This window comes from Leptodactylus fuscus, chromosome 4 (genome assembly GCF_031893055.1).
Source record: "Leptodactylus fuscus isolate aLepFus1 chromosome 4, aLepFus1.hap2, whole genome shotgun sequence".
Lineage (NCBI taxonomy): Eukaryota > Metazoa > Chordata > Amphibia > Anura > Leptodactylidae > Leptodactylus > Leptodactylus fuscus.
The window spans coordinates 2,318,375-2,345,526 of NC_134268.1; the positions used below are offsets into that span (position 1 = coordinate 2,318,375).

At 45.1% G+C, this 27,152-nt stretch overlaps 1 protein-coding gene across 1 annotated transcript; it reads left to right on the forward strand.

Moving 5' to 3' along the window:
* The first annotated feature begins 2,196 nt into the window (after window positions 1-2,196).
* On the forward strand, window positions 2,197-25,706 carry LOC142201219 (ly6/PLAUR domain-containing protein 2-like). The gene is made up of 3 exons (XM_075272043.1): window positions 2,197-2,403; window positions 24,608-24,727; window positions 25,411-25,706. Exons 1-3 carry the CDS (start codon window positions 2,352-2,354, stop codon window positions 25,644-25,646), a joined length of 408 nt encoding a protein of 135 aa, XP_075128144.1. The 5' UTR covers window positions 2,197-2,351; the 3' UTR covers window positions 25,647-25,706.
* Window positions 25,707-27,152: the final 1,446 nt, after the last annotated feature.

The window sequence follows — 27,152 nt, forward strand, 5'->3', positions numbered from 1 at the left end:
CCTATATTGTAATATACCAGACCACGTGACGTCTGGGCATTACCATATACGGCCGAAGCATGCTAGGAGTAACATCGGATGCCAGAGGGGTGAGTAACACTGTTTATTATGTTCCCTCCCCTCCCCTGGGACTCCGATTATTATACTTGGGGGTCTGAAAAGAGTATAAGAGTATAATAATAGTGGCAGTGGGATCGCGGCCTGGCCCGGGCCTATTCACTGCCGTCCTCCGTGGCCTATAGTACAAGGGGAAGCGGGGGCGGCAGTAATCAGGTCCGGGGAGGTTGGTAAATAAAACTAAAAAATGTTATTATACTTCCCGATCGCGCTGCTGCTGCTCCCGCTGCCTCTGCGAGTCTCTTCTCTCGTCAGACGTCTAAGTATCAGCGTACACTAATACGTAGACGTCTGAACCAGCGCACGCAGAGCGGCACCTCTCCTGCGCTGGTACAAAGAAAAAAGAAAAGTAAAATAAAGAAAAAAAAAATCGCCCGGGCTGCCACCCTCATTAGAGGTGCGGTGCTGAGTCGGGGCCACACCTGGGCCCGGTTCGCTCGGCCCTAGATCCGCAGCTGGTTGGTATTAATGGAATTGCTCATTAGTTACCAGCAGGGCTCAGTAGCCTACGAGCTACCGATGTCCTGGTGGCAGTGATGTTACTAGTGGGGGGAGGGGGCAGCTGTCCCGGGCCCAATGACATGGTGGGGCCCTCCCATGGGCTGCCACTAATACACACTGCTAACTAGATTGGTGTCTGCATCCTGCAATCACAATCCAGCTGAGTCCTGCGATCTACAAGACCCCGAGACCACAGATAGAATTTCTCTGCTCTCGGCACTGGTGGGCGCGATGACGTCACAGCATCCACCTCCTGCACTGAGACCCAGACGTCCTGTGCGCGGTGCCGGGAGAGGCGGCAGATCCATTCATCTAAGGATGACAGACAGGGGTTGCTGAACCTCCAGCTACGCCTCTGCCTGGTGCTGATGGGTAATATTATTGAGCAAAGCAGTGGGCGGCCATGGTCAGCACGAGGCTGGTGAACTGTTCCCTTGGGTACGCCCCTAGGATTTCCTGCACACAGACCGATGATCCTCACAAAGTGGCCTGGACGAATCTCATCCTCATGGCTTGTGGTTCTTGCTACATCTGAACTGGCCCTGAATTAGACTAAAGAATGATTTGTGCCGCGCTGCCAGTGTGTGCCCGGTCTCCTAGCTGAAAATGCCAGCCACAGAACTCTGACTCAGGCTCACGTCTGCGCCCGCTCTCCGCTGGGGTCCTGCAAGCAGAGCTTTTCTCTCATTTTTCTGTTCTTTTCCGGTGAAATCCTGGCAGACCCCATTATAGTCTATTCACGGTTTTCCAAGGGTAACCACTTTTTTTAAGCGGACTAGATTTCCATTCAGGGGACCCCCAAACACAAATTTGAATGCTAATGTGAACCCCGCGTCAATATTTGTGTTTCACTGCTTTCAAAGATGTCTGTATTCTCCGGAAGTGTGACAACATTGCGGCTACGGAGGAGGTGTCAGGACTGGAAGTAGTGTTGCTGAGCTTGTTACACTCCAGATTCCTATTGGTAGTACTTGCACCAGTCTTCTCCTTTTGTCTTCCCCTGCTGACGTTTTCTGCTCATTCTGACGGCTCACACTTCTTTTTGTTGATTTTTTGGTCAGTAGGAGCTCGAAGAAGATGTGTGAGACGAATCGCCATTTCTAATGAAACTGAACAATTTGGAATATTTGGGTCAGTCGTGATGAAACGGTTCGTTTTCTGTTTTTGTCATGGAGGTCATGAGGAGGCCTCATTCACTCTTCTATATTGAGGTTCATATGTTGTGTGTCAGGTCTGATCCAAAGGTCCCAAAAAACACTTCTAAGATTGTTTTCAAAAACAAAATGAAACCCGGTGAAGGGTTAATCCAAAAACGTTACAAAGTTTCACAATCAATAAAGATTTAGCTGCAGTTTCAACAAAGTTTCATAAGAAATGAATTGTGAAGAGCAGAGTTATTGACCTCAGATGTTCAGCCCTGGGGGATTGATATAAAGTAACCTGAGATTCCTGAGTGTGTTTCGTGACGTTGTGTGCCAGGAGGTGGCGGTGACCCGAGGGCGTGCTGAGCTGCTCATCCTACCTTTGAATAAGCCGATTCTGGTACCGGCCCACAAGAATGCAAATGACTCAATCAGTTCTGGTGACATGTGGAGGAACCGGCTCCTTGTTATATATAAGGAGGAGATGTCTCTATAGTCACGTCAGCAGGTCCTCCAGTACCAGAACGTCTCAGGAGCATCTCAGGAGCATCTCAGGAGCAGAGAAGATCTCATCATCATTAGGACTTCAGTATGAATATTTTTGGGATTGTTTTGGTCGTCCTGACCTTGTGTTCCTTGCCCGGTAAGATCCTTATATCTTTCTTATGACCATATGGCCGGTATTTCTCTGAAATCTTCCGTCTTGTGGTTGGATCTTCAGACTTCTCTCCATCCTTCTTCTCCCTGGTGCTCGTCCTCACCACTTTTTCCCGTCATCATTTCCAAACCTTTCTTTCATGACCCATGGGGTGTCATTCTGTACCAATTTTTTGTAAATGTAACCGCTTGACTGTGCATGCAGCTCCGGATGTGACTGCAGTAGAAGACATCATTTATCGTATTGTGGTTGCTGCAACTGAAGTTTAACCACAGAATTCTAAATGCAGCTCTGGATGTAACTGGGTGTACAATGTAACAGCAGAACTCTGAATGCAGCTCTGGATGTAACTGGGTGTGCAATGTAACAGCAGAACTCTGAATGCAGCTCTGGATGTAACTGGGTGTGCAATGTAACAGCAGAATACGGATTGCAGCTCTGGATGTAACTGGGTGTACAATGTAACAGCAGAACTCTGAATGTAGCTCTGGATGTAACTGGATGTAACTGGGTGCACAATGTAACAGCAGAACTCTGAATGCAGCTCTGGATGTAACTGGGTGTGCAATGTAACAGTAGAATTCTGAATGCAGCTCTGGATGTAACTGGGTGTGCAATGTAACAGCAGAATTCTGAATGCAGCTCTGGATGTAACTGGGTGTGCAATGTAACAGCAGAACTCTGAATGCAGCTCTGGATGTAACTGGGTGTGCAATGTAACACTAGAATTCTTAATGCAGCTCTGGATGTAACTGGATGCACAATGTAACAGTAGAATTCTGAATGCAGCTCTGGATGTAACTGGGTGCACAATGTAACACTAGAACTCTGAATGTAGCTCTGGATGTAACCGGGTGTGCAATGTAACAGCAGAACTCTGAATGCAGCTCTGGATGTAACTGGGTGTGCAATGTAACACTAGAATTCTTAATGCAGCTCTGGTTATAACTGGGTGTACAATGTAAGCAGAATTCTGAATGCAGCTCTGGATGTAACTGGGTGTGCAATGTAACAGCAGAATTCTGACTGCAGCTCTGGATGTAACCGGGTGTGCAATGTAACACTAGAACTCTGAATGCAGCTCTGGATGTAACTGGGTGTACAATGTAACAGCAGAATACTGAATGCAGCTCTGGTTGTAACTGGGTGTGCAATGTAACAGCAGAATTCTGAATGCAGCTCTGGATGTAACTGGGTGTGCAATGTAACAGCAGAACTCTGAATGCAGCTCTGGATGTAACTGGGTGTGCAATGTAACAGCAGAATTCTGACTGCAGCTCTGGATGTAACCGGGTGTGCAATGTAACACTAGAATTCTTAATGCAGCTCTGGATGTAACTGGGTGTACAATGTAACAGTAGAATTCTGAATGCAGCTCTGGATGTAACTGGGTGTGCAATGTAACACTAGAATTCTTAATGCAGCTCTGGATGTAACTGGGTGTACAATGTAACAGTAGAATTCTGAATGTAGCTCTGGATGTAACTGGGTGTGCAATGTAACAGTAGAATTCTGAATGCAGCTCTGGATGTAACCGGGTGTGCAATGTAACACTAGAATTCTTAATGCAGCTCTGGATGTAACTGGGTGTACAATGTAACAGCAGAATACTGAATGCAGCTCTGGATGTAACTGGGTGTACAATGTAACAGCAGAATACTGAATGTAGCTCTGGATGTAACTGGGTGTACAATGTAAGCAGAATTCTTAATGCAGCTCTGGTTGTAAATGGGTGTGCAATGTAACAGCAGAACTCTGAATGCAGCTCTGGATGTAACTGGGTGTACAATGTAACAGCAGAACTCTGAATGCAGCTCTGGATGTAACTGGGTGTACAATGTAACAGCAGAACTCTGAATGCAGCTCTGGATGTAACTGGGTGTACAATGTAACAGCAGAACTCTGAATGCAGCTCTGGATGTAACTGGGTGTACAATGTAACAGCAGAATACTGACTGCAGCTCTGGATGTAACTGGGTGTGCAATGTAACACTAGAATTCTGACTGCAGCTCTGGATGTAACTGGGTGCACAATGTAACACTAGAACTCTGAATGCAGCTCTGGATGTAACTGGGTGTGCAATGTAACACTAGAATTCTTAATGCAGCTCTGGATGTAACTGGATGCACACTGTAACAGCAGAACTCTGAATGCAGCTCTGGATGTAACTGGATGCACAATGTAACAGTAGAATTCTGACTGCAGCTCTGTATGTAACCGGGTGTGCAATGTAACACTAGAATTCTTAATGCAGCTCTGGATGTAACTGGATGCACAATGTAACAGCAGAACTCTGAATGCAGCTCTGGATGTAACTGGATGCACAATGTAACAGTAGAATTCTGAATGCAGCTCTGTATGTAACCGGGTGTGCAATGTAACACTAGAATTCTTAATGCAGCTCTGGATGTAACTGGGTGTACAATGTAACAGCAGAATACTGAATGCAGCTCTGGTTGTAACTGGGTGTACAATGTAAGCAGAATTCTTAATGCAGCTCTGGTTGTAAATGGGTGTGCAATGTAACAGCAGAACTCTGAATGCAGCTCTGGATGTAACTGGGTGTACAATGTAACAGCAGAACTCTGAATGCAGCTCTGGATGTAACTGGGTGTACAATGTAACAGCAGAATACTGACTGCAGCTCTGGATGTAACTGGGTGTGCAATGTAACACTAGAATTCTGACTGCAGCTCTGGATGTAACTGGGTGCACAATGTAACACTAGAACTCTGAATGCAGCTCTGGATGTAACTGGATGCACACTGTAACAGCAGAACTCTGAATGCAGCTCTGGATGTAACTGGATGCACAATGTAACAGTAGAATTCTGACTGCAGCTCTGTATGTAACCGGGTGTGCAATGTAACACTAGAATTCTTAATGCAGCTCTGGATGTAACTGGATGCACAATGTAACAGCAGAACTCTGAATGCAGCTCTGGATGTAACTGGATGCACAATGTAACAGTAGAATTCTGAATGCAGCTCTGGATGTAACTGGGTGCACAATGTAACACTAGAACTCTGAATGCAGCTCTGGATGTAACTGGGTGTGCAATGTAACACTAGAATTCTTAATGCAGCTCTGGTTATAACTGGGTGTACAATGTAAGCAGAATTCTGAATGCAGCTCTGGATGTAACTGGGTGTGCAATGTAACAGCAGAATTCTGACTGCAGCTCTGGATGTAACCGGGTGTGCAATGTAACACTAGAACTCTGAATGCAGCTCTGGATGTAACTGGGTGTACAATGTAACAGCAGAATACTGAATGCAGCTCTGGTTGTAACTGGGTGTACAATGTAAGCAGAATTCTTAATGCAGCTCTGGTTGTAAATGGGTGTACAATGTAACAGCAGAACTCTGAATGTAGCTCTGGATGTAACTGGGTGTACAATGTAACAGCAGAACTCTGAATGTAGCTCTGGATGTAACTGGGTGTACAATGTAACAGCAGAACTCTGAATGCAGCTCTGGATGTAACTGGGTGTGCAATGTAACAGCAGAACTCTGACTGCAGCTCTGGATGTAACTGGGTGTACAATGTAACAGCAGAATACTGAATGCAGCTCTGGTTGTAACTGGGTGTACAATGTAAGCAGAATTCTTAATGCAGCTCTGGATGTAACTGGGTGTACAATGTAACAGCAGAACTCTGAATGTAGCTCTGGATGTAACTGGGTGTACAATGTAACAGCAGAATTCTGAATGCAGCTCTGGATGTAACTGGGTGTGCAATGTAACACTAGAATTCTGAATGCAGCTCTGGATGTAACTGGGTGTACAATGTAAGCAGAATTGTGAATGCAGCTCTGGATGTAACTGGATGTACACTGTAAAACTAGAATTTTGAATGCAGCTCTGGATGTAACTGGGTGTGCAATGTAACACTAGAATTCTGACTGCAGCTCTGGATGTAACCGGGTGTGCAATGTAACAGTAGAATTCTTAATGCAGCTCTGGTTGTAAATGGGTTTACAATGTAAGCAGAATTCTGACTGCAGCTCTGGATGTAACTGGGTGTACAATGTAACAGCAGAACTCTGAATGCAGCTCTGGATGTAACTGGGTGTGCAATGTAACACTAGAATTCTGACTGCAGCTCTGGATGTAACTGGGTGTACAATGTAACACTAGAATTCTGACTGCAGCTCTGGATGTAACTGGGTGTACAATGTAACACTAGAATTCTGATTGCAGCTCTGGATGTAACTGGGTGCACAATGTAACACTAGAATTCTGACTGCAGCTCTGGATGTAACTGGGTGTACAATGTAAGCAGAATTCTGACTGCAGCTCTGGATGTAACTGGGTGTGCAATGTAACACTAGAATTCTGATTGCAGCTCTGGATGTAACTGGGTGTACAATGTAACACTAGAATTCTGATTGCAGCTCTGGATGTAACTGGGTGCACAATGTAACACTAGAATTCTGACTGCAGCTCTGGATGTAACTGGGTGTACAATGTAAGCAGAATTCTGACTGCAGCTCTGGATGTAACTGGGTGTACAATGTAACAGTAGAATTCTGATTGCAGCTCTGGATGTAACTGGGTGTACAATGTAACAGTAGAATTCTGATTGCAGCTCTGGATGTAACTGGGTGTGCAATGTAACACTAGAATTCTGAATGCAGCTCTGGATGTAACTGGATGTAACTGGGTGCTCAATGTAACAGTAGAATTCTGAATGCAGCTCTGGATGTAACTGGATGTAACTGGGTGCTCAATGTAACAGCAGAATTCTGAATGCAGCTCTGGATGTAACCGGGTGTGCTATGTAACAGCAGAATACTGATTGCAGCTGTGGATGTAACCGGGTGTGCTATGTAACAGCAGAATACTGATTGCAGCTCTGGATGTAACCGGGTGTGCAAAGTAACAGCAGAACTCTGAATGCAGCTCTGGGTTTGTCATATAACATACAATATTTAATTTAATTGGAAGATAATTGGATTTGTTGTGTAAAAGATGATATAACTGCAGAATTGTGACTGCAGATCTGAAGGTGACTGGAGTATAACACACGAGGAAACTGCAGCTCTAGATGTAACTAGGTTATGAAAGTACAGAAATGTAGAATCAGGTCAGGATGTGATCGGAGTACAAGACATGTTGTGACAGCTGAATTCTAAATGCAGCTCTGGATGTGACTTATATAAAACATGGTAAAACTGCTAAATTGTGACTGCAGCTCTGAATGTAACTAAGGTATAACTCATTATGTAACAGCCTAATGGATACCGCAGTCCTGGAAGTGAACGGAGTATAAAACACAATGAAACTACAGAGTCTTAGATACAGATCTGGATGTCATTATATTATAGGATGTGTTTTACAATTACTGAGAATGCAGCTCTAGATGTGATTGCAGTACAAGGCACAGTGTAACTACAGCTCTAGATGTGACTGCAGAATGAGTCTCAGGGCAACTACCAAATTGTGACTGCAGCTCTGGATGTGGCTGAGGTATAAGACATTATGTAACTTAGGATCTGCTCAGCAAAGGATATTACTGTCCCCGTATACAGCATGAGGCAGGAGTCGAGGGTGGGGTTTACATGAGAGAGTTTCTTATTTTCGCACTTGTTCACACTCACCTCTGCAAGACAGGTCTACCTCGCCACATTCATATTAATATAATAATGTACAGCACCATGGGATTAATACAATAATGTACAGAGCACCATGGAATTAATATAATAATGTACAGAGCACCATGGGATTAATACAATAATGTACAGAGCACCATGGGATTAATATAATAATGTACAGCACCATGGGATTAATACAATAATGTACAGAGCACCATGGAATTAATATAATAATGTACAGAGCACCATGGGATTAATACAATAATGTACAGAGCACCATGGGATTAATACAATAATGTACAGAGCACCATGGAATTAATATAATAATGTACAGAGCACCATGGGATTAATACAATAATGTACAGAGCACCATGGGATTAATATAATAATGTACAGAGCACCATGGGATTAATATAATAATGTACAGAGCACCATGGGATTAATATAATAATGTACAGAGCAGCATGGGATTAATATAATAATGTACAGAGCACCATGAGATTAATATAATAATGTACAGCACCATGGGATTAATATAATAATGTACAGCACCATGGGATTAATATAATAATGTACAGTACCATGGAATTAATATAATAATGTACAGCACCATGGGATTAATACAATAATGTACAGAGCACCATGGAATTAATATAATAATGTACAGAGCACCATGGGATTAATATAATAATGTACAACACCATGGAATTAATATAATAATGTACAGAGCACCATGGGATTAATATAATAATGTACAGAGCACCATGGGATTAATATAATAATGTACAGAGCACCATGGGATTAATATAATAATGTACAGAGCACCATGAGATTAATATAATAATGTACAGAGCACCATGGGATTAATATAATAATGTACAGAGCAGCATGGGATTAATATAATAATGTACAGAGCACCATGAGATTAATATAATAATGTACAGCACCATGGGATTAATATAATAATGTACAGTACCATGGAATTAATATAATAATGTACAGAGCACCATGGGATTAATATAATAATGTACAGAGCACCATGGGATTAATATAATAATGTACAGAGCACCATGAGATTAATATAATAATGTACAGCACCATGGGATTAATATAATAATGTACAGAGCACCATGGGATTAATATAATAATGTACAGCACGATGGGATTAATATAATAATGTACAGAGCACCATGGGATTAATATAATAATGTACAGCACCATGGGATTAATATAATAATGTACAGAGCACCATGGGATTAATATAATAATGTACAGAGCACCATGAGATTAATATAATAATGTACAGCACCATGGGATTAATATAATAATGTACAGAGCACCATGGGATTAATATAATAATGTACAGATCACCATGGAATTAATATAATAATGTACAGAGCACCATGGGATTAATATAATAATGTACAGAGCACCATGGAATTAATATAATAATGTACAGAGCACCATGGGATTAATATAATAATGTACAGCACCATGGGATTAATATAATAATGTACAGAGCACCATGGGATTAATATAATAATGTACAGAGCACCATGAGATTAATATAATAATGTACAGCACCATGGGATTAATATAATAATGTACAGAGCACCATGGGATTAATATAATAATGTACAGATCACCATGGAATTAATATAATAATGTACAGAGCACCATGGGATTAATATAATAATGTACAGAGCACCATGGAATTAATATAATAATGTACAGCACCATGGGATTAATATAATAATGTACAGAGCACCATGGGATTAATATAATAATGTACAGAGCACCATGGGATTAATATAATAATGTACAGATCACCATGGAATTAATATAATAATGTACAGAGCACCATGGGATTAATATAATAATGTACAGAGCACCATGGAATTAATATAATAATGTACAGCACCATGGGATTAATATAATAATGTACAGAACACCATGGGATTAATATAATAATGTACAGAGCACCATGGGATTAATATAATAATGTACAGCACCATGGGATTAATATAATAATGTACAGAGCACCATGGGATTAATATAATAATGTACAGAGCACCATGGGATTAATATAATAATGTACAGATCACCATGGAATTAATATAATAATGTACAGAGCACCATGGGATTAATATAATAATGTACAGAGCACCATGGAATTAATATAATAATGTACAGCACCATGGGATTAATATAATAATGTACAGAACACCATGGGATTAATATAATAATGTACAGAGCACCATGGGATTAATATAATAATGTACAGAGCACCATGGGATTAATATAATAATGTACAGAGCACCATGGGAGTAATATAATAATGTACAGCACCATGGGATTAATATAATAATGTACAGAGCACCATGGAATTAATATAATAATGTACAGAGCACCATGGGATTAATATAATAATGTACAGAGCACCATGGGATTAATATAATAATGTACAGAGCACCATGGGATTAATATAATAATGTACAGAGCACCATGGGATTAATATAATAATGTACAGAGCACCATGAGATTAATATAATAATGTACAGAGCACCATGGGATTAATATAATAATGTACAGAGCACCATGAGATTAATATAATAATGTACAGAGCACCATGGGATTAATATAATAATGTACAGAGCACCATGGGATTAATATAATAATGTACAGAGCACCATAGGATTAATATAATAATGTACAGAGCACCATGGGATTAATATAATAATGTACAGAGCAACATGGGATTAATATAATAATGTACAGAGCACCATGGGATTAATATAATAATGTACAGAGCACCATGGGATTAATATAATAATGTACAGAGCACCATGGGATTAATATAATAATGTACAGAGCACCATGGGATTAATATAATAATGTACAGAGCACCATGGGATTAATATAATAATGTACAGAGCACCATGAGATTAATATAATAATGTACAGAGCACCATGGGATTAATATAATAATGTACAGAGCACCATGGGATTAATATAATAATGTACAGAGCACCATAGGATTAATATAATAATGTACAGAGCACCATGGGATTAATATAATAATGTACAGAGCACCATGGGATTAATATAATAATGTACAGAGCACCATAGGATTAATATAATAATGTACAGAGCATCATGGGATTAATATAATAATGTACAGCACCATGAGATTAATATAATAATGTACAGAGCACCATGGGAGTAATATAATAATGTACAGAGCACCATGGGATTAATATAATAATGTACAGAGCACCATGGGATTAATATAATAATGTACAGAGCACCATGGGATTAATATAATAATGTACAGAGCACCATGGGATTAATATAATAATTAGAGATGAGCGAACACTAAAATGTTCGAGGTTCGAAATTCGATTCGAACAGCCGCTCAATGTTCGTGTGTTCGAACGGGTTTCAAACCCCATTATAGTCTATGGGGAACAGATACTCGTTAAGGGGGAAACCCAAATCCGTGTCTGGAGGGTCACCAAGTCCACTATGACACCCCAGGAAATGATGCCAACACCTCTGGAATGACACTGGGACAGCAGGGGAAGCATGTCTGGGGGCATCTAACACACCAAAGACCCTCTATTACCCCAACATCACAGCCTAACAACTACACACTTTACACACTCAATACCACCTCTCTGACAGTAGGAAAACACCTTGAAACATGTGTATTTGGCACTTGCAGTGAGGAGAGCTTGTCACCAGCAGTGAATTTGGCCCTTGTAGTAAGTTGAGGTTGGCACCAACATTTGTTTTGAAAATCAGGGTGGATTGAGCCTCTAACCAGCAGAGTTTGGACCAATTCATGGTGGAGGGAGCCTCTAAACACCCAGTTTGGGCAAATTCATGGTGGAGGGAGCCTCTAAACAGCCCAGTTTGGACCAATTCATGATGGAGGGAGCCTATAAACAGCCCAGTTTGGACCAATTCATGATGGAGGGAGCCTCTAAACAGCCCAGTTTGGACCAATTCATGATGGACGGAGCCTCTATACAGCCCAGTTTGGGCAAATTCATGGTGGAGGGAGCCTCTAAACAGCCAAGTTTTGGGAAATTCATGGTGGAGGGAGCCTCTAAAAACCCCAGTTTGGACCAATTCATGGTGGAGGGAGCCTCTAACCAGCCCAGTTTTGGACCAATTCATGGTGGAGGGAGCCTCTAACCAACCCAGTTTGGACCAATTCATGGTGGAGGGAGCCTCTAACCAGCCTAGTTTGGACCAATTCATGGTGGAGGGAGCCTCTAACCAGCCCAGTTTGGACCAATTCATGGTGGAGGGAGCCTCTAACCAGCCCAGTTTGGACCAATTCATGGTGGAGGGAGCCTCTAAAAAAACCCAGTTTGGACCAATTCATGATGGAGGGAGCCTCTAAACAGCCCAGTTTGGACCAATTCATGATGGAGGGAACCTCTAAACAGCCCAGTTTTGGACCAATTCATGATGGAGGGAGCCTCTAAACAGCCCAGTTTGGGCAAATTCATGGTGGAGGGAGCCTCTAAACAGCCAAGTTTTGGGAAATTCATGGTGGAGGGAGCCCCTAAAAAACCCCAGTTTGGACCAATTCATGGTGGAGGGAGCCTCTAAAAACCCCAGTTTGGACCAATTCATGGTGGAGGGAGCCTCTAAAAACCCCAGTTTGGACCAATTCATGGTGGAGGGAGCCTCTAACCAGCCCAGTTTGGACCAATTCATGGTGGAGGGAGCCTCTAAACAGCCCAGTTTGGACCAATTCATGATGGAGGGAGCCCTATAAACAGCCCAGTTTGGACCAATTCATGATGGAGGGAGCCTCTAAACAGCCCAGTTTGGACCAATTCATGATGGACGGAGCCTCTATACAGCCCAGTTTGGGCAAATTCATGGTGGAGGGAGCCTCTAAACAGCCAAGTTTTGGGAAATTCATGGTGGAGGGAGCCTCTAAAAACCCCAGTTTGGACCAATTCATGGTGGAGGGAGCCTCTAACCAGCCCAGTTTGGACCAATTCATGGTGGAGGGAGCCTCTAACCAACCCAGTTTGGACCAATTCATGGTGGAGGGAGCCTCTAACCAGCCTAGTTTGGACCAATTCATGGTGGAGGGAGCCTCTAACCAGCCCAGTTTGGACCAATTCATGGTGGAGGGAGCCTCTAACCAGCCCAGTTTGGACCAATTCATGGTGGAGGGAGCCTCTAAAAAACCCAGTTTGGACCAATTCATGATGGAGGGAGCCTCTAAACAGCCCAGTTTGGACCAATTCATGATGGAGGGAACCTCTAAACAGCCCAGTTTGGACCAATTCATGATGGAGGGAGCCTCTAAACAGCCCAGTTTGGGCAAATTCATGGTGGAGGGAGCCTCTAAACAGCCAAGTTTTGGGAAATTCATGGTGGAGGGAGCCCCTAAAAACCCCAGTTTGGACCAATTCATGGTGGAGGGAGCCTCTAAAAACCCCAGTTTGGACCAATTCATGGTGGAGGGAGCCTCTAAAAACCCCAGTTTGGACCAATTCATGGTGGAGGGAGCCTCTAACCAGCCCAGTTTGGACCAATTCATGGTGGAGGGAGCCTCTAAACAGCCCAGTTTGGACCAATTCATGATGGAGGAGCCTCTAAAACCCCAGTTTGGACCAATTCATGATGGAGGGAGCCTCTAAACAGCCCAGTTTGGGCAAATTCATGGTGGAGGGAGCCTCTAACCAGCCCAGTTTGGGCAAATTCATGGTGGAGGGAGCCTCTAACCAGCCCAGTTTGGGCAAATTCATGGTGGAGGGAGCCTCTAACCAGCCCAGTTTGGACCAATTCATGGTGGAGGGAGCCTCTAACCAGCCCAGTTTGGACCAATTCATGGTGGAGGGAGCCTCTAACCAGCCCAGTTTGGACCAATTCATGGTGGAGGGAGCCTCTAAAAACCCCAGTTTGGACCAATTCATGGTGGAGGGAGCCTCTAAAAACCCCAGTTTGGACCAATTCATGGTGGAGGGAGCCTCTAACCAGCCCAGTTTGGACCAATTCATGGTGGAGGGAGCCTCTAAACAGCCCAGTTTGGACCAATTCATGGTGGAGGGAGCCTCTAAAACCCCAGTTTGGACCAATTCATGATGGAGGGAGCCTCTAAACAGCCCAGTTTGGGCAAATTCATGGTGGAGGGAGCCTCTAACCAGCCCAGTTTGGACCAATTCATGATGGAGGGAGCCTCTAAACAGCCCAGTTTGGGCAAATTCATGGTGGAGGGAGCCTCTAAACAGCCAAGTTTTGGGAAATTCATGGTGCAGGGAGCCTCTAAAAACCCCAGTTTGGACCAATTCATGGTGGAGGGAGCCTCTAAAAACCCCAGTTTGGACCAATTCATGGTGGAGGGAGCCTCTAACCAGCCCAGTTTGGACCAATTCATGGTGGAGGGAGCCTCTAAACAGCCCAGTTTGGACCAATTCATGATGGAGGGAGCCTCTAAACAGCCCAGTTTGGGCAAATTCATGGTGGAGGGAGCCTCTAACCAGCCCAGTTTGGACCAATTCATGGTGGAGGGAGCCTCTAGAAAACCCAGTTTGGACCAATTCATGGTGGAGGGAGCCTCTAACCAGCCCAGTTTGGACCAATTCATGATGGAGGGAGCCTCTAAACAGCCCAGTTTGGGCAAATTCATGGTGGAGGGAGCCTCTAAACAGCCCAGTTTGGACCAATTCATGGTGGAGGGAGCCTCTAAACAGCCCAGTTTGGGCAAATTCATGGTGGAGGGAGCCTCTAACCAGCCCAGTTTGGGCAAATTCATGGTGGAGGGAGTCTCTAAAAAACCCATTTTGGACCAATTCATGGTGGAGGGAGCCTCTAAACAGCCCAGTTTGGACCAATTCATGGTGGAGGGAGCCTCTAAAAACCCCAGTTTGGACCAATTCATGGTGGAGGGAGCCTCTAAACAGCCCAGTTTGGACCAATTCATGGTGGAGGGAGCCTCTAAAAACCCCAGTTTGGACCAATTCATGGTGGAGGGAGCCTCTAAACAGCCCAGTTTGGACCAATTCATGGTGGAGGGAGCCTCTAAAAACCCCAGTTTGGACCAATTCATGATGGAGGGAGCCTCTAAACAGCCCAGTTTGGGCAAATTCATGGTGGAGGGAGCCTCTAACCAGCCCAGTTTGGGCAAATTCATGGTGGAGGGAGCCTCTAACCAGCCCAGTTTGGGCAAATTCATGGTGGAGGGAGCCTCTAACCAGCCCAGTTTGGACCAATTCATGGTGGAGGGAGCCTCTAACCAGCCCAGTTTGGACCAATTCATGGTGGAGGGAGCCTCTAGAAAACCAGTTTGGACCAATTCATGGTGGAGGGAGCCTCTAACCAGCCCAGTTTGGACCAATTCATGGTGGAGGGAGCCTCTAAACAGCCCAGTTTGGACCAATTCATGGTGGAGGGAGCCTCTAAAAACCCCAGTTTGGACCAATTCATGGTGGAGGGAGCCTCTAAACAGCCCAGTTTGGACCAATTCATGGTGGAGGGAGCCTCTAAACAGCCCAGTTTGGGCAAATTCATGGTGGAGGGAGCCTCTAACCAGCCCAGTTTGGGCAAATTCATGGTGGAGGGAGTCTCTAAAAAACCCATTTTGGACCAATTCATGGTGGAGGGAGCCTCTAAACAGCCCAGTTTGGACCAATTCATGGTGGAGGGAGCCTCTAAAAACCCCAGTTTGGACCAATTCATGGTGGAGGGAGCCTCTAAACAGCCCAGTTTGGACCAATTCATGGTGGAGGGAGCCTCTAAACAGCCCAGTTTGGACCAATTCATGATGGAGGGAGCCTCTAAACAGCCCAGTTTGGGCAAATTCATGGTGGAGGGAGCCTCTAACCAGCCCAGTTTGGGCAAATTCATGGTGGAGGGAGCCTCTAACCAGCCCAGTTTGGACCAATTCATGGTGGAGGGAGCCTCTAACCAGCCCAGTTTGGACCAATTCATGGTGGAGGGAGCCTCTAAAAACCCCAGTTTGGACCAATTCATGGTGGAGGGAGCCTCTAAAAACCCCAGTTTGGACCAATTCATGGTGGAGGGAGCCTCTAACCAGCCCAGTTTGGACCAATTCATGGTGGAGGGAGCCTCTAAACAGCCCAGTTTGGACCAATTCATGGTGGAGGGAGCCTCTAAAACCCCAGTTTGGACCAATTCATGATGGAGGGAGCCTCTAAACAGCCCAGTTTGGGCAAATTCATGGTGGAGGGAGCCTCTAACCAGCCCAGTTTGGACCAATTCATGATGGAGGGAGCCTCTAAACAGCCCAGTTTGGGCAAATTCATGGTGGAGGGAGCCTCTAAACAGCCAAGTTTTGGGAAATTCATGGTGCAGGGAGCCTCTAAAAACCCCAGTTTGGACCAATTCATGGTGGAGGGAGCCTCTAAAAACCCCAGTTTGGACCAATTCATGGTGGAGGGAGCCTCTAAACAGCCCAGTTTGGACCAATTCATGGTGGAGGGAGCCTCTAAACAGCCCAGTTTGGGCAAATTCATGGTGGAGGGAGCCTCTAACCAGCCCAGTTTGGGCAAATTCATGGTGGAGGGAGCCTCTAACCAGCCCAGTTTGGGCAAATTCATGGTGGAGGGAGCCTCTAACCAGCCCAGTTTGGACCAATTCATGGTGGAGGGAGCCTCTAACCAGCCCAGTTTGGACCAATTCATGGTGGAGGGAGCCTCTAGAAAAACCCAGTTTGGACCAATTCATGGTGGAGGGAGCCTCTAACCAGCCCAGTTTGGACCAATTCATGGTGGAGGGAGCCTCTAAACAGCCCAGTTTGGACCAATTCATGGTGGAGGGAGCCTCTAAAAACCCCAGTTTGGACCAATTCATGGTGGAGGGAGCCTCTAAACAGCCCAGTTTGGACCAATTCATGGTGGAGGGAGCCTCTAAACAGCCCAGTTTGGGCAAATTCATGGTGGAGGGAGCCTCTAACCAGCCCAGTTTGGGCAAATTCATGGTGGAGGGAGTCTCTAAAAACCCATTTTGGACCAATTCATGGTGGAGGGAGCCTCTAAACAGCCCAGTTTGGACCAATTCATGGTGGAGGGAGCCTCTAAAAACCCCAGTTTGGACCAATTCATGGTGGAGGGAGCCTCTAAACAGCCCAGTTTGGACCAATTCATGGTGGAGGGTCTAAAAACCCCAGTTTGGACCAATTCATGGTGGAGGGGAGCCTCTAAACAGCCCAGTTTGGACCAATTCATGGTGGAGGGAGCCTCTAACCAGCAGAGTTGGTGGAAATCAGGGTGGAGGGAACCTCTAACCAGCAGAGTTGTGGGAAAGCAGGGTGGAGGGAGCCTCTAACCAGCAGAGTTGTGGGAAAGCATGGTGGAGGGAGCCTCTAACCAGCAGAGTTGGTGAAAATTCAGGGTGGAGGGAGCCTCTAACCAGCAGAGTTGTGGGAAAACAGGGTGGAGGGAGCCTCTAACCAGCAGAGATGGTGGAAATCAGGGTGGAGGGAGCCTCTAACCAGCAGAGTTGGGGGAAATCAGGGTGGAGGGGAGCCTAGTATTAGCAGAATTGTGCAACGCTTATGGTGGATGAGTATGAGGATGCGGAGGAATTGGGAGAGGTTGAGTACAGACATGGAGTTTCATGTTGGGGTGCTTTACACAGGTGGGCACAAAAATGAAGGCTCTATCCAGTGGTGGTTCATTTTTATCAAAGTGAGCCGGTCGGCACTCTCAGCTGACAGACGGGTGCGCTTGTCAGTGATGATGCCACCGGCTGCACTGAACACCCTCTCAGATAGGACGCTGGCGGCAGGACAGGACAGCACCTCCAAGGCATATAGGGCAAGTTCAAGCCACAGGTCCAACTTCGACACCCAATACGTGTAGGGCGCAGAGGGGTCGGAGAGGACAGGGCTGTGGTCGGAAAGGTATTCCCGCAACATGCGCCTATATTTCTCACGCCTGGTGACACTAGGACCCCTCCGTGGCGGCACTTTGGCGAGGGGGTGCCATGAAGGTGTCCCAGACCTTAGACAGTGTGCCCCTCGTTTGTCTGGACCGGTGAGAACTTGGTTGCCTACTGGAGGAACTGCCCCTCCCTGCCGCCAACGTCACATGCTGGAAACATCTCCATCATATTCTGCACCAATTGCCTGTGGCAAGCATTGATGCGATTGGCCCTCCCCTCTACCGGAATAAAAGACGAGATGTTGTTTTTATACCGGGGGTCAAGGATAGCAAAGATCCAGTACTGGTTGTCCTCCATGATTTTGACAATACGCTTGTCGGTTGTAAAGCACCCCAACATGAACTCAGCCATGTCTGCCACAGTGTTAGTTGGCATGACTCCTCTGGCCCCACCGGAAAGTTCAATCTCCATTTCCTCCTCATCCTCCATGTCTACCCATCCGCGCTGCAACAATGGGACGATTCGAAGTTGCCCAGAAGCCTCCTGTATCACCATCACATCATCGGACAACTCTTCTTCTTCCTCCTCCTCCTCCTCCTCCTCCTCCATTAAACGCGATGAAGTGGACAGATGTGTGGACCTACTCTCCAGCTGTGACGGATCGGATGCTATCCCTAACTCCTCTGTGTGATCTGAGTTATCCCTGATGTCAATCAGGGATTCTCTCAGAACACACAAGAGCAGGATTGTAAGGCTCACCATCGCATCCTCAGAGCTCACCCTCCTTGTGGACTCCTCAAAGACCCGTAGGATGTCACAAAGGTCTCTCATCCATGGCCACTCATGGCTGAGAAACTGAGGCAGCTGACTTTGTGGCACCCTAGGGTTTTGTAGCTGGTATTCCATCAAAGGTCTCTGCTGCTCAACCACTCTATTCAACATCTGAAACGTTGAGTTCCAGCGTGTGGGGACGTCGCACAAAAGCCGGGTGTTGTGGCACATGCAGGCGTTGCTGGAGAGATTTTAAGCTAGCAGCGGCTACTGTCGACTTGCGAAAGTGGGCGCACATGCGCCGCACTTTCACCAGTAGCTCTGGAACATTGGGGTAGCTCTTTAGGAAACGTTGCACCACTAGGTTGAAGACGTGGGCCAGGCATGGAACATGTTGGAGTCCGGCAAGCTCCAGAGCTGCTACCAGGTTCCGGCCGTTATCACAAACGACCATGCCTGGGCCCAGGTGCAGCGGCTCAAACCATATTGCCGTCTCATCGAGGAGGGCATCCCTCACCTCGGAGGCAGTGTGCTGTCTGTCCCCCAAGCTGATCAGCTTCAGCACAGCCTGCTGACGTCTACCAACGCCAGTGCTGCAACGTTTCCAACTCGTAGCTGGGGTCAATCTAACAGCGGAGGAGGAGGCGGTGGCGGAGGAGGAGGCGGTGGCGGAGGAGGAGGCGGTAGAGGAGGGAGGAGGAGGGGGGTGTTCTTCTCGTGTCCCTGCCAGGAATGTTAGGCGGGGAGACGAGGTACACCGGGCCAGTTTGGGAAGCAGTCCCAGCCTCAACTACATTCACCCAGTGCGCCGTCAGTGAAATGTAGCGTCCCTGTCCGCATGCACTTGTCCACGCGTCGGTGGTCAAGTGGACCTTTGTGCAAAGCGCGGAACTAAGGGCCCGCCTGATGTTGAGTGACACGTGCTGGTGCAAGGCGGGGACGGCACACCGGGAGAAGTAGTGATGGCTAGGGACGGCATAGCGAGGTGCCGCAGTTGCCATCAGGTCCAGGAAGGCGGGAGTTTCAACAAGCCGGAACGCCAACATCTCCTGGGCCAGCAGTTTAGCGATGTTGGCGTTCAAGGCTTGCGCTGTGTGGGGTGGTTAGCAGTGTATTTCTGCCGCCGCTCCAATGTCTGAGAGATGGTGGGTTGTTGTAAAGAAGCGCCTGATGGTGCCTTTGATGGTGCAGGAGAAGGAGATAAGACAGGAACAGGGGAGGATGAGGGAGAAGTCAACAAAGTGGCGGAGGCAGATGAAGTGGTGTCCTGGCTCGTCCTCTGGAGTGCATCGCCAGCACAGTCAGCAGTGGCAGTGGCAGAGGCAGAGGCAGTGGCAGGGGCGTGAACGGCAGGCGGCCTTTGTCCTGCCGTTGCTGCCTGCCACTGATTCCAGTGCTTGGATTCCAAATGACGGCGCATTGAAGTGGTGGACAGGTTGCTCTTCTCAGAGCCCCTAATCAATTTCAAGAGGCAAATTGTGCAGACAACACTATATCTGTCCTCGGCGCATTCCTTGAAAAAACTCCACACCTTCGAGAAACGTGCCCTCGAGGTGGGAGTTTTTCGGGGCTGGGTACGAACTGGAACATCTTGGGAGATTCCGGGTGTGGCCTGGCTTCGCCTAAGCTGCTGACCTCTGCCTCTGCCTCTAGCTACCCTTTTTGGTGCTGCACCTGCCTCAACATCCACACTACTTTCCCCGCTTGACATCCCCCCTGTCCAGGTCGGGTCAGTGTCCTCATCATCCACCACTTCCTCTTCCAACTCCTGTCTCATCTCCTCCTCCCGCAATGCGCCGGTCAACTGGATGCCCTGACGGCAACTGCGTCACATCATCGTCGATGAGGGTGGGTTGCTGGTCATCCACCACCAAATCGAACGGAGATGGAGGAGACTCTAGTGTTTGAGCATCTGGACACAGATGCTCCTCTGTTAGGTTCGTGGAATCGTGACGTGGAGGGGCAGGTTGAGGGACAATGAAAGGAGCGGAGAACAGCTCTGGGGAGCAGGGGACAGTTTGGGTTATTGTTCTGTAAAGCTTGGGAATTTTGGGAGGAAGGAGGACAAGACTGTTGGGTAATAGGAGGAGAGGAGGCAGAGTCTGACTGGCTGCTGGACAATGTGCTGTAAGCGTTCTCTGACAGCCATTGCAAGACCTGTTCCTGGTTCTCGGGCCTACTAAGGTTTGTACCCTGCAGTTTAGTTAATGTGGCAAGCAACCCTGGCACTGTGGAGTGGCGCAATGCTTGCTGCCCCACAGGAGTAGGCACGGGACGCCCTGTGGCTTCACTGCTACCTTGCTCCCCAGAACCATTCCCCCGACCTCGCCCACGGCCTCGTCCACGTCCCTTTCCGGGAGCCTTGCGCATTTTGAATTCCCAGTTAGAAATTGGCACTATATACCAGTAGCAAAAATTGTGGGTGCACGTAACCCCAATATATTCTTTGAATTCCCAGTCAGACAATGGCACTATATGGCAGTAGCAAGAAATGAGGGTATTTATAACCCCAATATATTCTTTGAATTCCCAGTCAGACAATGGCACTATATACCAGTAGCAAGAAATGAGGGTATTTGTAACCCCAATATATTCTTTGAATTCCCAGTCAGACAATGGCACTATATACCAGTAGTAAAAATTGTGGGTGTATATAGCCCCAATTCTATTGCTAGGGGACTTGCAGGGTATTTCTGGGGTGAAGGTGGGGGGGGCACACCGTTGGAACGGGTATCGGGGGTATATATCGGGTATACGGGAATACACTGACAGTGTATTCCATTCAGGATCCTGGGAAAGCTGGGTTGCGGCGATTGAGCCCGTCAGTGCCACGTTACACTGACAAGCTTCTCCCTGGAATTTAGCTCTTACAAGAGCTGTTGTGGTTGTCTTCTCCTTCCTATCCTAGCCTGTCCCTGCCTACCCAGAATCTAAGCCCTAGCTAACTGGACGGAAACCTCCGTCCTCGGTGAATTGCAAGCTCAGAATGACGCGAACCTGGGCGGCGCTGTTCTTTTAAATTAGAGGTCACATGTTTTCGGCAGCCAATGGGTTTTGCCTACTTTTTTCAACGTCACCGGTGTCGTAGTTCCTGTCCCACCTACCCTGCGCTGTTATTGGAGCAAAAAAGGCGCCAGGGAAGGTGGGAGGGGAATCGAGTAATGGCGCACTTTACCACGCGGTGTTCGATTCGATTCGAACATGCCGAACAGCCTAATATCCGATCAAACATGAGTTCCATAGAACACTGTTCGCTCATCTCTAATAATAATGTACAGAGCGCCATGGGATTAATATAATAATGTACAGAGCACCATGGGATTAATATAATAATGTACAGAGCACCATGAGATTAATATAATAATGTACAGAGCACCATGGGATTAATATAATAATGTACAGACCACCATGGGATTAATATAATAATGTACAGAGCACCATGGGGATTAATATAATAATGTACAGAGCACCATGGGATTAATATAATAATGTACAGAGCACCATGGGAATAATATAATAATGTACAGAGCACCATGGAATTAATATAATAATGTACAGCACCATGGGATTAATATAATAATGTAACAGAGCACCATGGAATTAATATAATAATGTACAGCACCATGGAATTAATATAATAATGTACAGCACCATGGAATTAATATAATAATGTACAGCACCATGGGATTAATATAATAATGTACAGAGCACCATGAGATTAATATAATAATGTACAGAGCACCATGGGATTAATATAATAATGTACAGAGCACTATGGGATTAATATAATAATGTACAGAGCACCATGAGATTAATATAATAATGTACAGAGCACCATGGGATTAATATAATAATGTACAGAGCACCATGGGATTAATATAATAATGTACAGAGCACCATGAGATTAATATAATAATGTACAGAGCACCATGGGATTAATATAATAATGTACAGAGCACCATGGGATTAATATAATAATGTACAGAGCACCATGGGATTAATATAATAATGTACAGAGCACCATGGGATTAATATAATAATGTACAGAGCACCATGGGATTAATATAATAATGTACAGAGCACCATGGGATTAATATAATAATGTACAGAGCACCATGAGATTAATATAATAATGTACAGAGCACCATGGGATTAATATAATAATGTACAGAGCACCATGGGATTAATATAATAATGTACAGCACCATGGGATTAATATAATAATGTACAGAGCACCATGGGATTAATATAATAATGTACAGAGCACAATGGGATTAATATAATAATGTACAGAGCACCATGGGATTAATATAATAATGTACAGAGCACCATGGGAATAATATAAAATAATGTACAGAGCACCATGGGATTAATATAATAATGTACAGACCACCATGGGATTAATATAATAATGTACAGAGCACCATGGGATTAATATAATAATGTACAGAGCACCATGGGATTAATGTAATAATGTACAGAGCATCATGGGATTAATATAATAATGTACAGAGCACCATGGGATTGATATAATAATGTACAGAGCACCATGGCATTAATATAATAATGTACAGCACCATGGGATTAATATAATAATGTACAGAGCACCATGGGATTAATATAATAATGTACAGAGCACCATGAGATTAATATAATAAAGTACAGCACCATGGGATTAATATAATAATGTACAGAGCACCATGGGATTAATATAATAATGTACAGAGCACCATGGGATTAATATAATAATGTACAGAGCACCATGAGATTAATATAATAATGTACAGAGCACCATGGGATTAATATAATAATGTACAGAGCACCATGAGATTAATATAATAATGTACAGAGCACCATGGGAGTAATATAATAATGTACAGAGCACCATGGGATTAATATAATAATGTACAGAGCACCATGGGATTAATATAATAATGTACACTGCACCATGGGATTAATATAATAATGTACAGAGCACCATGGAATTAATATAATAATGTACAGAGCACCATGGGAATAATATAATAATGTACAGAGCACCATGGGATTAATATAATAATGTACAGAGCGCCATGGGATTAATATAATAATGTACAGAGCACCATGGGATTACTATAATAATGTACAGCACCATGGGATTAATATAATAATGTACAGACCACCATGGGATTAATATAATAATGTACAGAGCACCATGGGAATAATATAATAATGTACAGAGCACCATGGAATTAATATAATAATGTACAGAGCACCATGGGAATAATATAATAATGTACAGAGCACCATGGGATTAATATAATAATGTACAGAGCACCATGGGATTAATATAATAATGTACAGAGCACCATGGAATTAATATAATAATGTACAGAGCACCATGGGAATAATATAATAATGTACAGAGCACCATGGGATGAATATAATAATGTACAGAGCACCATGGAATTAATATAATAATGTACAGAGCACCATGGGAGTAATATAATAATGTACAGAGCACCATGGGAGTAATATAATAATGTACAGAGCACCATGGGATTAATATAATAATGTACAGAGCACCATGGGATTAATATAATAATGTACAGAGCACCATGGAATTAATATAATAATGTACAGAGCACCATGGGAGTAATATAATAATGTACAGAGCACCATGGGAGTAATATAATAATGTACAGAGCACCATGGGATTAATATAATAATGTACAGAGCACCATGGAATTAATATAATAATGTACAGAGCACCATGGGAGTAATATAATAATGTACAGAGCACCATGGGATTAATATAATAATGTACAGAGCACCATGGGATTAATATAATAATGTACAGAGCATCATGGGATTAATATAATAATGTACAGCACTATGGAATTAATGTTGCTATATAAATAAGTAATAACAATAATAATATTTTAACCCTATTTTGCATATCTAAGGTGAATCACTCGTTTGTTACTACTGTCCGGATGAAACGCTGAGCTCGGAGTGCACCGACCAGAAGAACTGCACGGCCTCTGACAGTATGTGCAAGACCACCGTGCTGAGCCCAGATATACGTGAGTACGTCCATAGTCACGTCCCTAAGGTGCAACATTGTCACCCTGAATAGAGAGCCTTGTACTAGATTAACAAAAGTGGGGCGGACATGTTACCCAATACCTCACAGGTTTCTAGATCTCTGCCTGATGTCATCCATTGTATACCTACAGTGGAAAAAGACAGTATATGATCATGTGATGGACAGTGTACGGTCATGTGATGGACAGTCTACGGTCATGTGATGGACAGTCTATGGTCCTGTGATGGACAGTGTACGGTCATGTGATGGACAGTCTACGGTCATGTGATGGACAGTCTACGGTCATGTGATGGACAGTGTACGGTCATGTGATGGACAGTCTATGGTCATGTGATGGACAGTCTATGGTCATGTGATGGACAGTCTATGGTCATGTGATGGACAGTCTATGGTCATGTAGGTGCACAGCTTGTTACAATACAGAGTTCTGATTAGTGAGCTGTCGGTGCAACAATCCACACAGCTGTGTCCGTCACATGTCCATGGATTTCCCAGGTAACATGCTCTTTTGTTTGTTTGTTCTGTTGAATATCAGGTCAGTGTGCAGTATATACTGACACTGCGCCGCCCATACCTACAGACTGCTGGACATAAGTAGAAAAGAATAGATAAAGAAATCATTGTCAGAAATGAAATAATCTTTTATATGTTACATTTCAGCTTTCCCATTCCAAGGGAATGAGGTTGTGATCCGCGGCTGCTCCACAATTCGTGACTGTGACCCCACTGAAGAAGATGAGCTCGGAAATATCCGAAAAGTCTTCTGCTGCAACGTGGAACTGTGTAATAACCGAGGACTTAATGCCACCACGAGCTACGCAGCAGACAAATCCAGCATGACATTGGGGATCATCTTATTAGGAATTTCGGTACCACTTATAGTAATGTGGCAATGACTGGAAAGCTATGACCCCAGAAGGCCGCGCTCCCCAAACCGGAGTCGCAATGCTTTGAATATTTATACGTTATAAGACTGGGAGCCACTTAATATACTGTGATGTGTGTGCACTCGCCAATCGGCAGTGCCGGAATCAGCGCTACATGGATATAAATCCGTCTCCTATGGACTAAATATTCTATGTATTATATAGAGAGGACTTTTCACCACCTTCAGTTCTTTCCACCTTGTAATAGTTGGCTCTCCGCTGATTCTAGAGCAATCGGTATTTTTTCTCTCTCTCGCACTGTTCCGGAGTAGTTTGGGTGTTTCATATCTTATCTAGACTCTCTAATATCTAGTGGGCGGTGTCCTGCACGAGTAGGCAAGAGGGGCGGGACTCTGACACTGGCTGCCTATGATTGGAGCTCTAAGACACGCCCACTCTCGTGCTCCTGCCGGACGACACCCACTTGATATTAGAGAGTCTAGACAGGATATGAGACACCAAAGCAAATTACTCAGGAACGGTGGGGCCTAGAGAAAAGATTCCAAATGTGCCGCAACCAATGGGGCGCGCGTATTAAAGGATGAGAAGAACTGGAGGTGGTGGACGGTCCTCTTTAAAGAGAAGATGACAACTCAATATTTATTACCAAGCTATGTAATGAATAATTATGTGATGATGATAACTATGAGTGTATACAGCTAAGAACACACAGCCCACCTTCTATATACTGGTCAGTCTCCCATAATAGTGCCAGATAAAGTGTCCCCATAAGAGGACTCATAGCCAGCTAAAGCCCCAAGAGAAGAACCCGCATAGTGTTAGGCAGCCCATAAATAGATAAAGGTCCCATAACAGGAATGGCCAGGGAGCTTCCATGTCAGAGCCCTCATAACAAAGCCGCCAGAGAACCCCCATCATGGTGGCGCTACAGTGATGACAGCCAGAGAACCCCATCATGGTGGAGCTACAGTGATGACAGCCAGAGAACCCCCATCATGGTGGAGCTACAGTGATGACAGCCAGAGAACCCCCATCATGGTGGCGCTACAGTAATGACAGCCAGAGAACTCCCATCATGGTGGAGCTACAGTAATGATAGCCAGAGAACCCCCATAATGGTGGAGCTACAGTGATGACAGCCAGAGAACCCCCATCATGGTGGAGCTACAGTGATGACAGCCAGAGAACCCCCATCATGGTGGAGCTACAGTGATGACAGCCAGAGAACCCCCATCATGGTGGAGCTACAGTGATGACAGCCAGAGAACCCCCATCATGGTGGAGCTACAGTAATGATAGCCAGAGAACCCCATCATGGTGGCGCTACAGTAATGACAGCCAGAGAACTCCCATCATGGTGGAGCTACAGTGATGACAGCCAGAGAACCCCCATCATGGTGGAGCTACAGTGATGACAGCCAGAGAACCCCCATCATGGTGGAGCTACAGTGATGACAGCCAGAGAACCCCCATCATGGTGGAGCTACAGTGATGACAGCCAGAGAACCCCATCAT

Bases quoted from the DNA above. Each gene is read 5' to 3' on its own strand.
- LOC142201219 (XM_075272043.1), top strand. From the start codon at position 2,352: ATGAATATTTTTGGGATTGTTTTGGTCGTCCTGACCTTGTGTTCCTTG. The intron at 2,404-24,607 runs GTAAGATCCTTA...TGCATATCTAAG, and splicing joins GACCTTGTGTTCCTTGCCCG to GTGAATCACTCGTTTGTTAC. The intron at 24,728-25,410 runs GTGAGTACGTCC...GTTACATTTCAG, and splicing joins CGTGCTGAGCCCAGATATAC to CTTTCCCATTCCAAGGGAAT.